The sequence below is a fragment of the Phoca vitulina genome, unplaced genomic scaffold, assembly GCF_004348235.1.
Source record: "Phoca vitulina isolate PV1807 unplaced genomic scaffold, GSC_HSeal_1.0 scaffold6, whole genome shotgun sequence".
Taxonomy (NCBI): domain Eukaryota; kingdom Metazoa; phylum Chordata; class Mammalia; order Carnivora; family Phocidae; genus Phoca; species Phoca vitulina.
In genome coordinates this window covers 35,916,709-35,931,478 of record NW_022589709.1, presented here as the reverse complement: position 1 = coordinate 35,931,478, position 14,770 = coordinate 35,916,709, and the positions used below count along the sequence as shown (strand labels likewise).

The window sequence follows — 14,770 nt, the reverse complement described above, 5'->3', positions numbered from 1 at the left end:
TAAGATAGATGTGGTAAGCTAGGTCCAAGTTGGCAGAGCCTGTTTGTTCAGATTCCTGTCTGTGTTCCATTGTCTCTGCATAGCATGTCAAATACTCGTTTACCAAACATTTGCTTTTCCCATCTTCCTGAAAATTGTCCTCCTTTCCTTTGAAGCCCCAGACCTCCATCCCCATTCTCTTTAACTCAGGATGGCGTATAAACCTCAGTTACCTGTCTTTGAACGTTTCATGTCTATGAGGCTCCCGTATGAAAGGAATTAAATTTATTTTTCTCCTGTTAATCTGTCTTATGTCAATTTACTAGACCAGCCAAAAGAATCTAGAAGGATAGAGGAAAAAATTTTTCTCCCCTACAGTAGTGAATCTGCTGTGTTGTATAATATCACAACTTTTTTCTCCTGTCTGTTTTAGTTTTAGCTCCCATAGTGTCTTGTTGATTGGTCTTATTTATTCTTTATATTCCATTTTATCATCCATTCTGTTACTTATGCAGAGAGTATCAGTGGAGAATTCATAATGTTGAATAGATTATTTTAGGTGGCAAATAGTCATTCCAGTTTTTCATTACTTTCAGTTCTTTTGTATATTTATGCATCTCCATGTTACTGGAGAACTTGAGGTTTTTGGAAGAAGAGATTTGAGGCTCTTGGTGTTTTTTCAGTTTTGTTATTTAAAATTACAGTTCCCTCCCCCCACTTCCTGTAGTAGAGTGGGTACAAACTTCTAAGGAAGTGCTTATACATTCTCTTGTCTTAAATTTTCCTTTTCTTTACATTTATTCCTCCTCTACAGTAATAGGTTTCATGGATGTTGTCAGGGGAAGGGGTCTAATTTCTTTCTTCCTCTCAACTCAAATTAAATAACATATGTGTCCATTAAAAAAAAAACAAGTACTGGTTCACTAAAGGCACAACCCTATTATGGGAAAAGATCTTTAACATGAATCAGAAAATATAGTGATAAAAATCCCATACCTATCTATTCATATATTATCTCTCTATTCATGTATGTATTATGTAATTTCAAGATTTTTATTTAAAATAATGAAATGATTGTTTCGAATGTGAGAATATGTGCCGTAAAATTTTTTTTTCTTGAAAGGCAAGGAATAAGAATATTAACCGTTTTGGGGGGTTTAAAATTATGTGGATGAATCTTACTGGTATAGGAATCATCATTTGAATGAATAAAACCTATGCAGAAAATATTCTATAGACAGAACTTTTATAGGGTATAGCAGTAACTATATTTACTTCTTTTGTTTTGTACAGACTTTTCTTCACAGGAATTAGAGATTTTCATTTGTTCCTTTTCCTCTTCCTGGCTTCAAATGTTTGTTGCAGAGGCAGTCTTTAAAAAGTTGTGTTTACAGAGTTCCATCAGTGTTTCTTCTGAGCCACTCTCTCTTCAGAAAATGGTAAGACCACTCTATTCTTCTAATCGCCAAGAAGTGAATTCATAAATTCAACTTTAAGGTGTTTGTTATTTCTAATAATTGGACAGAGCTTGTTAACCTTAAATCTTTCAAATTTATATAAATCTATGTAATCTTTCAAATCTATGTAAGAGTGGGTATTTTTCAACCTCAAGAATGAAGTGTAATTAGTGATAGAAATTTTAATTACTTATTTGAGAGTAATTAAGGATTGATAACAGAAAAATAATACAGAAACTTTTGTTTCCTAATCATTTGCCATAGCACATAATTATTTTGAAAAGATCTAGATCCAAAAAATTTTTATGTAGTATTTAATGGTATTTAAAAAGCAAAATTTGTAGATGATGCCAAAGGTTATTATTTTTTATCTTATATATACACATGTGTAAGCTGCATTTGATTCAAGGTTTTCCGGTTTTATCTTGGTTATCTTTAATTAATATCTACTGTCTTCAGCAGTTTCCTCAACAAATGAGAACTATGCTTGTTTATTGGTTGGATTGGGCAAATATTGTTTTGCAGCAATCCTTGTCCTTAACGACTTTTGTTCTTCTTACTCCACTTATTCCAGACCTTTTTTCTGTCAAAGGAAGGCATTACCAAAATGGAAATGACAAAATACTGGTTGTACATAAACCACAGATATTTAAAATATGCAAATGAACCATAACAAGTTGGGCATTAGACTAATCCAAATGAGAACTTTGCTAAAAGAGTATCAAAAGTGAATTTGAAAAAATAATTATTTTCAAGAAGACATTTTTCTTTTTGTGTGTTATGTTAATGACCTGGAACTAGATGCTTTCTTATTATTTTAGCATGTTCAAATGAGAAAGGATAGCAACCATAGTGATAAAACCAAGAAAATATAACTAAATGTAGTGGTGAAATGAATCAGGTAATTTCTTTTGACTGCCTTCCAGGTCTTTGTAGTTGAGAAAGCAATATAATACTATTTTGCAACAGGTATATTCCTATTTGCCAGCTTTGGGGAAGACTGGTGTGCACGGGACTGGAAAGATGCAGATAGCAAAGAAAATAGGACAGCGGCCTTGCCTTGAATCTCAGAGAGCCTTATTAATGCTGAATGGTGCAAAACAGAAACAAGTTGAAGGGCTGCCAGAGTTACCGTAAGTGATGCTTATGGATCACCTTTTTTTTTTTTTTTTTTTTAAGATAGCCCCTTTTTGGACACATTCCTTAAACTTTATACTTACCTCTAATGTTGTCTGAATTATACTGCATAGCAGAAAACTGAGTTTGAGATGTATAAAACAATACATATGATCAACATTATTGCTTTAATTCAAGGTACATGTTTTCTCTGTTAAGATCAAGTGCTTTCCAAAATACAATTGTTTTTCAAATTCTTTCATACTCGTTTTGCCTGTTTAAAATTACTATTTGTATATAATAAAGATTGGATTTCAGAATCCATAGGCATGTAAGATACTCTGAATTGTTACAGTAGCTTACCCCACATGCGAAACCTTTTCTAAAAGTATGCTGTAAAAAATTCAGAAAACCTTAAAATGTTTTTAGGAAGAATCGGATCAGAATATGAAAATAAGAATGGGGAGCAGGAGCCTGCATTTGGATCTTAGCATTTTGCTTTTTTCTCTTTGCCAAATGTAGTTTACTTGGGCTCTTCCTCTACGTGACATTCCATATTCATAAACTTTTCAGTGGGCAGTTGGGGGTACAAGGTTAATAAAAATGCATAAAAATTTGTTTCTGCGCATTTGGAATAAATATAAAAAACAAGCAGTAAAGATTTGAATGAATAGGGGGTTTAAATGAACAGGAGGCTAGATTTTAAAAAGTACTCACTATGTAATGTACACTGCCATGCCTTCGTGAAAAACAAGCTTTCATTTTTTTCTTACTTTATTTTCAGAGAGCTGAACCTTGCTAAATGTTCCTCATCGTTAAAAAGATTGAAAAAGAAGTCAGAAGGAGAATTATCATGTTCCAAGGAGAATTGCCCCTCTTTAGTTACAAAGATGAATTTTCACAAGACTAATCTAAAAGGTATTCCAAGTAGCTAAGTTAATTTATGCTAGGAACTTCTTGATTGTAGTCGGTATTTGCAAGTTTTACACACTGGCCCCGATGAATCCTTGAACTTGACTAGGTCCAGAAAATACCTTCTTAGATAGCATTTTTTTTTTTTTTGAACTGTCATGTATGCAGAGAAAGTGATTGTTTAATATTCAGTATAATAGAATATTTCCTCCCCATTCTTTCTCTCCCTCCTCTTCTGATATTAGCTCATATTGAGCTCATTCCAGACTTGCCCGCCTTACTTTTCTATTCCACCTCAACCTGTGCAGCTTGGGATTAGAGTCTTTTGATTTGAAAGTATAATTCAGTCTTCATCTCTTTCAGTCCTAGACATTTTGTGAACAAAGAATGAGGAGTAGGCTATGTTACATAGCTGTGTTAAGCATATGGACTCTTTTCTCCCAGGCATTGAGCCCAGACTATGAAATGTGTTTGGCTTTTGGTTCTAACTATACTGGAACCTAAGTACCTAAAGGATGGAGTAACAAGAATAGTGCAGTAATAATTCACTTCGGCACCTCTTTTACTTAGTGACCTCTTAACTCACAAATATGTTACCTTCCACAAGTCTATACCTGACGAAAGGAAATTGCTGAGTGTCTTGCTAATGAGCTGTATTGTGCTTTTAATACAAAAATTATCATTAGGACACCAATGTAAACAGTAAGAGTGAAGCTCTTATAATCTCTCAACATGATAAAAGTTCATAATTGCATTTGATGAATTCAAAATAGCTGCCCATTTAGCTCAAAATGTGAAAAATGTATTAAAGTAGAACTCTGGTATTAACTATACAAACAATGTCCTTTTTCTTTGTTTATTGTGTCAGAAAGTAAAATGAATATGAATGACTTTAGTCTGAATAGCAGAGGGAACTGGGAGGGAGGAAGAGAACTGAGAAATAGTGGAGAAAAAACTTCAAAAGCTTTTCCTTGCATGTAAAAGAAATGTTTTGGTAGAAGTTACAGAGATAATCTATAAAATTGAACACTGTAAAAATGTGCTACTTAGTATTTTATAGCAAGAAAGGGTTTGATTCAGTATTTCATTTGTTTTCTAAGCAACTGCTTATTAAAAGTTTTTTTAATTCCCTTTACATCAAATTATCACTTACATCTTATTAATCTTGGTTACAACAGAGATGGATATAGCCAGCAAGCACTAATTGCATCCCTCCTAGAAAAAACTTTACCATTTCATTTGTCACTCTTATTCAGCTTTAAATGGTACTAGAGTTTTTTGTTTTTTTTTTTCCGTGTGTGTGTGTGTGTGTGTGTGTGTGTGTGTGTTTATATTAAGATTCCCCCATTTCTCCTTCTCTGTGCTGCTGTAGCCAAGCCAGACAGCCTATTGAGAAGCAGCAAACCATCTGTTAATGGATTTGAAGTTCTGAATTATACTTGAGTGTGTAGAGGCACTCGTGCTTAGCCAGAAACATTCATTTGAATTAAGCTATAAATGCTGTATAAAAAAGAGCCATACATTTAACGTAGGTTCATGAATAAATTTAAGAGAGGGCAATTGCACTCTAAACTTTTATTGCTGCAAAACCCAGTATTTTTGGTGTTCTCTGATCATTTGGGGCTTTTATAGCGGGATTGAAGCTTTAAACCTTGAACTAGGGGGAGACAATGCCTGTATTAAACCTTTTGCAGTAGAATTTCATTGCTGAATTGCTGATAGAACAGAAGCTCTATGGATTGGTGGGTATCCCTCCCCCCTCTTTTTTTTTTTTTTTTTTTTAATGTGAGAGATGTTTAAACCAGTCAAAAGGAAAACTCAATAAATAATTTTCTGGCATGGGGCCAGATCTTCTAGTTCATGCCCTTTGATTATTTTCTTTAGTTGATATCTTGTCTTCTCTGGAATAATCTATTAATTTTTTATGGCAGGAGAAACAGCCCTCCATAGAGCTTGCATAAATAACCAAGTGGAGAAATTGATTCTTCTTCTCTCTTTGCCAGGAATAGACATCAATGTTAAAGGTAAGTTCTATATTTTTGTAGTCTGATCCAGTGTCTTAATGTTTGTGGTATTAAATAGTGTTATGTCAACATTAAGAAAAATCATTTAAGTATATTTACCTAACATTTCTTCAAAATATTACCAGTCGCAAAACCAAGAAATTCATCATATATTAATTTATAACTAATAGCACAGCAACATTTTTTCTCCATATTTTGATAGATCTCAAAATCATTATTTTTAAATTGTTTTAATTTATTTTTCTTACAGTTAGAAATATGACTACACCTTAGGCATTTTTATCAAAACATGATATTTCTATATGAATGAAGCACCTAAAAGTCACACTGATAAAGGAAGCAGATTATCAATACTTTACTACCAAAAGACCTACTTTTGCTGTTTTAAAACTTGCCTTGATTTCTAATTTAGACAATGCTGGCTGGACGCCTTTGCATGAAGCCTGTAACTATGGCAACACAGTGTGTGTCCAGGAAATTTTGCAACGTTGTCCAGAGGTAGATCTGCTCACTCAAGTGGACGGGGTGACTCCTTTGCATGATGCACTGTCAAATGGACATGTAGAAATTGGCAAGCTGCTACTACAGCATGGGGGTGAGTGCATTTATGCTAAACGGGTTTTGATAAATTATCCAGTTTTTTGATGAATTCCCTCAGAGGTAGATAGCATTTTATGTTTAAGGTCTACAAGGAAAAATGCCTTTATTTCATATTAATGAAAAAAATAAAAGGTCTCCGAGAACAAAAGCACCTTTTATTTAATAGGGATACCTTTTCATAACATGTAAATATTTATTTATTTTTATTAATTATAAAGCCTGTTTAGATTTGTGTATAAGAGTGTATTTTGAATTGAGTGTGTTTTAAATATTAATTCTTTTACTTAAAGTGTGTAATGTCTTTGTGAACCAGCCATTTCTGAAAGCTTATTAATAAATGAATTTAAGTGTTCCATTGTGGTTACTTGGGTTTTCCATTCCTGTTTCATTTCTTGTGTATAACTGTTAACTCGATTAATCTTTTTTTTTTTAATGAGTCATTTCTTTACAGACTACAAAAAGAAAGATAGCCTAGAATATCTTTTCTTCATTCACATTTTGCAGTCAATTAAGTTACAGTGGGAAGATTTTTTTCAAATGATGGTAACTGTTGTGCAGGGGTTTTGTGATGGAGATAACTTGAGCTTAATATTTATCTGCTGCTTTTTCTGATTTTTGATCTCTGCATTTCAGAAAGCACCCCCACTCTCCTCTTCAGTGACATTCTTCTTACATGTGAACTGAATAATATAAATTTTATGTTAAATTTTGCTGATAACTGATTTGTGCTTTAAAAGAGAAACAAAGGAAAAGTGATGACTAGTTTATAATGCAGAAATAAAATTTTGTGTAAATTTCCTGTTACTTTTATTTGTGCTGATTTTAACTGGAAATGTAAAATTATTTTCTCCTGTAATTAAAGCTATTTCATTCTGCATGAAAATAAAATGCATATTTTCTTTAGATCTTCCCCCCTCCCCCCCACGTATATACATATGTGAAAGGTTGTATAGCTTGGTAGCTTAAGCATTTTGGTTATTTATAGTCTTCTCCTGCCCCCTAAAGGCCTTAGTGTGTCTGTTTTACTGACACCATTTCATAATCAATAAATTTTTCAGTTCTTCCACCTTTTTTAGTATTATATGTTTACTAAACTATAATGTTCTGTCTCCTCTGTTTTATTTTTCTACTCAATCATGTATGTGACATTCGAAGTCAGTATTTGGCCTTGCTTCAAATGATCTAAGCAGTATAAGAGCCATTACTGTAATAAGTCCAACTCTTTAGAAAGAGAATGGGATTATACTGACCAAAGTGAATTTTTCCAGGGCTCTTGTTGAAGAATGGTACATGTATGAGTTCATTGTCATAAGAGAAGAAACCTACTTGTAGTTGAATTTACTGAGGTCCTTTGGCAATTGTACAGATTAAGCTTTGCCTTAGTTGTATTCTGAGTTTGGACCTATCAGATGGTTTAACACCATCATTAAAGTAACTACATCATCTCTTCTCTGTGTGTTACTCAGTCTTGAAAGAAGTAATTTCAGAAGTTTATTTATGTCTCTAAAACCTTTGTTTACTTTTGGTATCTTGTCTATAATTTGGGTTTTTGTTTTTTTGTTTTTATTTAATAAGAGGAGTTACTTGGTGCAATTTTTTCATTATATTATGAAAAAAGACCTAATTTTGATTTAGAATTTTATTTTTTCCATAAAATTAAATTATATATTATCAGCGGTTGATCTTTTATATTAAACGCATTTTATAAACTAGGCTATTACATATGTTTCATCAGATTCATCATTAGGAATTTTTGCAGCTATACTGTGTTCTCTGACAGTATGTTCTTATGTTGTATGTAGGATCTTCTGATTATGTCTTCTAGTACTAAAACCTTATATCTCTTATAACATTTTTATGGCAGAGTGGATAAATAATGACAGGACTTGACAGACAGAGGGGTACAAAGTACTCAGTGCTATGTGACCAAATACTGAGTCATTGTTGTTTTACCCCTCCCATATTGTCCTTTACTACCTAGGGGATAAACTCTTCAATGTTTGCTAAGTAGATACATAGGTTTAGCTAGGACAGAAAGATGAAATCTGACTTTTGACTCAGAGCAATTAACATTTAATTTTTTGTAAATCAGTTACGTATACTAAAAATTGAACATAAGCAAAGGTAAATGAAAATGCGATCTATGTCTGTGCGTGGTTTTATAGTCTACTCTGTTGCAATCACCTGTTAGCAATGGAAGGAGGTAGTACTTCTTTCTCCTTGGTGAAATTATAAGATCCCTTTAAGACTGTTACACAGATTGAAGAAGAACATATTTCGTAAATATCTTCTGGGAACACTGAAATTCTTATTTCAACCTGACAATTTATAAAGTTTTATATGCTTTTTTAAATTTGTAATTATGTATTTTTTTATTGAACTAAGGCATGTGTTTTTAGGCAAACCTAATTAGGCGTTGACTAGAATTCTGGGTTTTTTTAATGTACCTTTATTAGGCAGTCAGTATGTATGGCCAGTTAATTTTGTCAACATGAATTATTACGAAATATGATCGTAATCGGAGACCTGGATGCTTTGGGGAAATAGAGAAAACAACTGTTAAGCTGCCAAAAGAAAAATGTTTTGATGTTGTGCATTTTCTTTTTCACAGGCCCAGTGCTTTTACAGCAGAGGAACTCTAAGGGAGAATTGCCCTTGGATTATGTGGTATCATCTCAAATCAAGGAAGAACTATTTGCTATTACAAAAATAGAAGATACAGTGGAGAACTTTCATGCCCAAGCAGAGAAACATTTTTACCACCAGCAACTTGAATTTGGCTCATTTTTACTTAGTAGGATGTTGCTAAATTTTTGTTCAATTTTTGATTTATCTTCAGAATTTCTCTTAGCTTTCAAAGGGTTAACTCATCTAAATGAGCTGCTTGTGGCTTGTAAGAATTATAAAGAAACTACCAGTGCTCATACTGACTGGTTATTGGATCTTTATGACAGAAATATAAAGACATTGCAGACGCTCCCAAATATTCTTAAGGAACTGCCTGAGAATTTAAAAGTGTGTCCTGGAGTGCACACTGAGGCCTTATTGGTGACATTGGAAGTGATGTGCCGTTCAGTCACAGAGTTGTCATGATGATACCAAAAAATATGAGTCAACTTTCTAAACATACTTAGCTTGCTTTGTCATTTCATATGGACTTCATAGCTTATTAACAAATATTAATTTATTTATTGACAGAATTTGCAGTTTTGCTAAATTTCAAAAGCACTTAAAGAAACTTCTGCAACCCTGTAATGTAGGCTTCTTTCTCCATGTTGTAGAATTTGACTCAAAAGTAAAAAGAGTTTCATTGGTATATACTGCTTTCATTAATCTTTATTATTTCCTGATCTGAAAGTGATATTTATTTATATTGTACATGTAAAACATTTTAATTTAAATATTTTTTGAAATCAAAATGTTCTATCCTCTCTTCCAGGGATTTAAGGTCTTAAAATCATGGCAAGGATATTCATGCAAATGTGCACCTATAAGCATGTAGCTCCTTGTTTGTTCTCCATAGGCTGCTGGACTAAAATACTCATTTTAGTTTTGTGTGTTTGTAAAATAAACATTTCTAAAATTTACAATAATAATATTCTCTTGGTTTTTAAATGCAGTGAATGTGCCAAGTTTGACAGTTTGATCCCTTGATCTACTTTAACAGTTCATGTACAAAGTTTATTTCTACTCCATGTAACCACTGTTCTGTAAGTGACAACATACTGCTGCATAGTAAGTTTTGCCAAATATTAAGATTATAAGTGGTAACTAAGTAATAGATTTGAGATTATCTAAAATCTTAATGTGTAGTATGAATTTACGCTTCAATTTGCAGTTTTTTCCTAACAGCAATTTATAGTAAAATTAAAAGAAAGGGTGTGGATAATAACCACTTTTGAAATTGGAGTTGCTTTCCTAGTGGGAATAAGTTACATTGTGGTACAGCTGGAAAAGAAACATTAAAACTTCCACTTAGCTTTTATGTAACTAAAGTGATGATCTCAAGGAATTAATCTGCTAAAGAAGCACACTTTAGTTTTACCTTAGAAATAGATCTTTTAACGAGATACAAATTCTGAGTGTTTTATTACTGGGTTTATAATCTAAACTGAAAACTGCTACATTAGTAAATCAGCTCTGAATAAAAATCAAGGGTTTTTTTTTTTACTTATATTTTTAAATCAGTAATTTTTTACACATACTTTAAGAAATATTAGTTGTTTCTAGTTAGCCTTCAAATGTCAAAACCTAAAAGTCTCGTTAATATATACTTAATCTGCCAGAGTGTCAGAGAAACCGTGAGTTAGCAGAGACTATCTAAGGAATATTAAAATGCTCAGATTTAGTAAAGTGTTTCCCAACATGATGAATAAGAACATTTTCATTCCGAAGAATAGCCACTTTACTTCACTTGTGAAGGCATCGGGAATAATGTTTACTTGGGCAACTAATATAAACCTAAAAACATATTTTGACATCTAATAGGCATGCTTATGTCTAATTTCTTATTAACTAAATTATAAGGCAGGTTTGTTTCTGAGCTATTGCTTTCTTACTTGTGAAAGTAATGAAAATGAAAGTAACACCAGGTATTATCTGTGTTATGATAGAATTCTTAGCCTATCACCTTATATGGCACTTAATAAATGTTGGCTTCTTTTCTACTTCTTACCTTCTCTTTTTAGTTATAACAAATTATTTAAGCAAGATAGTAATTGCTCAAGTTGGTAATAATTCTAAATTAATAAAATAACCAACATCATGAGTTAGGGTTTTGCACTGCTAAGAAAAGTAGTTTTTTAAATTAAATGTTCTTAAGAAATATTCATCTACTTGCAATTAGAATTAATGTTTCATAACTGTTCTTTCTGCCAACTTCTACAACTCATGATGATATGAAGTATTAACACTAAAAAATGCCATTGAGTTCTCTGCCTATTTTAATAAGGTGTCACTGTAGTTTTGCACTTACTCAGAAGTACCACTTGGCAAACAGATTACTGTTTTCTGTGTCCTAGTTAACAATACCAATATATGTACATGAATTTAAACAAATGTATATGAAATTTAAACCTTCAATGAGAAACTTTTTCTAATATTATTGCTTAAACTTTATTTTAGAAAATATAATAATTGCTTCAGATTGATCTTAGAGGTAGAGGAAATAGAAATATTAATAAATAAAATTCATAGGCTTTTCAAGTCCTGGCTTTTAGTTGTAAATGGCTCAGAGTTCCAGCAACCGAAGGCAAGGCTGAGTTATGCTATTCTTTCATGTACTTTGCTAGATTTCATATCTGTAATTCAATAGACTTGTGTAAAAAAAAAAAAAAAAAAGCCTATCAAGGCCTTTATTACAAATGTAAATAAAGGCTGGAATAAGATTTCTGAGCTGTTAAGATGCAGCTTTCCCCATATGTAATCTGTAGAAATATTTGGAATAGAAAAGATTTTAGAATGTTTACTGGCAGCTCCTTAGGAAGGGTCTTTTCAAAGTTAGAGTTTTCTAGCTTGTTATTAATTTCGCAATGCAGAAAAAAGTGGTCCATTTATATACACTTTCTGTCGTTTCCTTAATTCCAAGATGACCGGGAAAACATTCATCCTTGTATAAATCAAATGCGAAATCAGTGTTTTTATTGTTTCTTGAACACCTACTATGTTCCAGGTGGTATTGCTTAATGGGCTGACTACAATAAAAGTTTATAGTCTAGGAAGGTAAATTAGATTGAAATATTGTTACTTTTATTGCCCTCTGTGTAGGCTGTTGAAAAAAATTTCAGTTCTGTGTGTTTCTAAAGTTTACAGTAATAATTGGTTTTCTATTTTAGTTTTTAAATGTGAATATTACACAGATCTAATAGTTTAATCCTTCGATCATTATGATTTTAGCAATTATGTTTTAGAGAGAGTAGAATGTGGGGTGTGCTTTTGCAGTCTTCGCGAACTAAGACGCATTCCCAGGTAAATACAAATGCATTAATGCTAGGATAGTTTATCTAAATGCCAGGAAACATTTGCCATTTTTGTCTATGCTGTTACAGAAAGTTAAATGAATACCATCACATGAAAACAATTGCTGGAATGTGCAATCCATATGCCTTTACACACCTTTCAGTTAAGTTATGAACTTGATGAGAGCCTGTCACTGTTGCTCCTGAAGCAGTAGGAAGGGGTCATCTTTGAGTGACATGAGGCACTCTTTCCCTCAGGCATTTATCACGTAGCTTCCAGGCCAGTCGCACCTCCTGCTGACGTGGAGCTCACAAAGTTCTGAATGATAATTGTTTTTATAACAAATGTGGATTGAGTTAGAAAGGTCAGCGATGGCATTATTGGAATTAGGCTGTGCCTGGTGTTGTCAAAACTGCAGACATCAGTTCCATGGAAACATGGAATAGTTAACTCTTTCTTGTAAATCAAATTATGTTATCAAAAAATTCACCTTGTAGGTTGAAATGAATTGTGGTAGGAGGATATACTCTGACAATTATTTGCTCTGATACAGAATTAGAAATTATTGGACTAAATCAATGAGAAGGGGTTGTGGTATTGTTTTTGCTTGGTTCCAAAGCATATATCTTTCAAGGTTTGCAAATTTTATAAAAAGAAGACCTTTTCAGATGAAACAAAAGATAATTTTAACATCATTGATCACTAGATTTTTTTTTTAAGTTTTTCCTCTTAAATAAACACTAGTCTTCAAATAGTGCTTTCCAGTTTATGAAAGCCTCAAGCAACAAAGACATAAACATGAATTTATGTGAATTGTTAGAGGGTCAAGTAGATTAAATTACTTGAAAAAGAGGCTTCTTAACATTTTCCAATCACAAATCCAAATGACTCACTTTTAGGGGAGTCTGCTATTTGGGAGTACTTTGTGTTATAAGCAAAATGATAATTTATATATTTAATATACCAATATTTCCCAATATCTTACATATTTGAACTCATTACTATAGGCCTTTTTATAAGTGCAGATATGTAGTTTTTGTTATGAATACACTTAAACTATAGGTTTAAAAAAAAACTAAACTATAACTCTTAGTAATAGATAGAAGTGATTTTTTTTTTATAATACTGTCTTTGTACTGTTGAATATGTATTTATTTTTTTCTTTCTACAAACAAATATAGTGAACTTTTCTGGGTTTTTAAATTCCTTGCTGAATTAAGATCCAATAGTATTAAATCAGCAAAGTAACCAGCAGTTACCAGTTGTTATAAAAACAATACTTCTAATAAAACAAGTATATAATATTGTTTATATATGTAATTTATAATATGTAATAATGCCCTTAACATAGACCAAAAAATAAAAGTTCTTTATTCAAGCATTTACAATTAGCCATCTCCAATTAGAATTAAAACAAACATTTCCACCAATTGTTTTATTGCCCCCAAATCTTTTTAGAATAGTAAACCCAGATTTGGTAAATATAATCTTCCTCTCAAAAGCATCTCAATTGGAGCAAATGAACATTTATGCATAATGGGTGTTAAATATTAATAGAGAATGGATAACTACTCTTTGGAACATAGGATTTAGTTCTACTGAAGAAAGGAAGTTTTTTTAAAAATTTGCTTAGCAATTCCAGCAGATAAATTGCACTGAACAGAAAATATGGAATCCAGCTTTGAATTTACACCTATTATGCTATCATTTATCTTAATAGTAGATGAACTAAAATTTCCAATGATTCTCCATTTTTCTGTCCTCAAAATGACATAAATAGTCATGTTGAAAAAATCATTAATCTTAAAGTGGTGACAGATAAAAAGAACTTAGTTTGTTGTCAGTACTTCTCAACTTAAAGGTTAGGTCAGCAATGGTTTATGTCATGACACTGATAAATTTTTCTAATGACCAGAATGGTTTGATTTATAATAGTTTTTTGTTTTTGTTTTAACGAATATGTATCTTTGGTATCTGACTTCATCCCAAAGATGCATTTCTGTTTTGCATTGTTTCTTTTTTTTTTTTACTACATAGAGATGAAATTACAGAGCAATAAGTAATACTCAGTAAAATTATGCATTTTAAAGAGCTTTTCATGAAACCTTACAAGCAGAATTATAAAAGTGAATTATAAAACTGGGCAAAGGGATGAGGGGGAGAATGGTTAGGAGTCATTAGGTTTAAAAAATCAAGAAGGTAATTAACTGATTGAAAAGTTAATGAAGGTATAAAAATCAGACAAAAAGCATATAGGCAGATTTTCTACTCTCAGGAATAAATTAAACTATCTTTGAAAATTTTGAATAATGTTCAATAAACCAAAGGGTTGATACAATTGTTTTATGGGAGGTTCTTTTAGTTGAAACTCCATCAAAAAGAAGAATAAAAATACCTATTTTACTGGTATTATCAGAAATAGATTATTAGACTAGTCATATTCAGCCCTTTCCTAAAGGTTAGGCAAATCTAGTTTCCTTCCCCATGGCTTTAGTTCCCTTACTCTTCCTTTCAAACTACGTTTAAGTTCACACAAAGTCATGTTATCGGAGGAAATGGGCTTAAGGAGAGGTTGAGAGCCATTTATAAAAGGTTAGACTGGTTTTCTCAGAGCCATTTTTCTTGACTAATTTTAGTTCTTTTTTAAAAAGGATGTAATTAAAAGTTACTTCAAGTAAAATTACATAGGGGAATTATAAGCAAATACGTTGCTAATAGTGGGTG

General features: G+C 32.0%; 1 protein-coding gene across 1 annotated transcript in view; it reads left to right on the top strand.

Moving 5' to 3' along the window:
* Positions 1 to 12,979, top strand: part of SLF1 (SMC5-SMC6 complex localization factor 1) — a 77,682-nt gene extending 64,703 nt beyond the window's left edge. The window contains exons 16-21 of the mRNA XM_032404001.1: positions 1,273 to 1,418; positions 2,406 to 2,569; positions 3,337 to 3,470; positions 5,396 to 5,488; positions 5,901 to 6,083; positions 8,700 to 12,979. Coding sequence (XP_032259892.1) covers positions 1,273 to 1,418; positions 2,406 to 2,569; positions 3,337 to 3,470; positions 5,396 to 5,488; positions 5,901 to 6,083; positions 8,700 to 9,181 — 1,202 coding nt within the window. The 3' untranslated portion in view covers positions 9,182 to 12,979. The remainder of the gene's footprint in view (positions 1 to 1,272; positions 1,419 to 2,405; positions 2,570 to 3,336; positions 3,471 to 5,395; positions 5,489 to 5,900; positions 6,084 to 8,699) is intronic.
* The last annotated feature ends 1,791 nt before the right edge of the window (positions 12,980 to 14,770 follow it).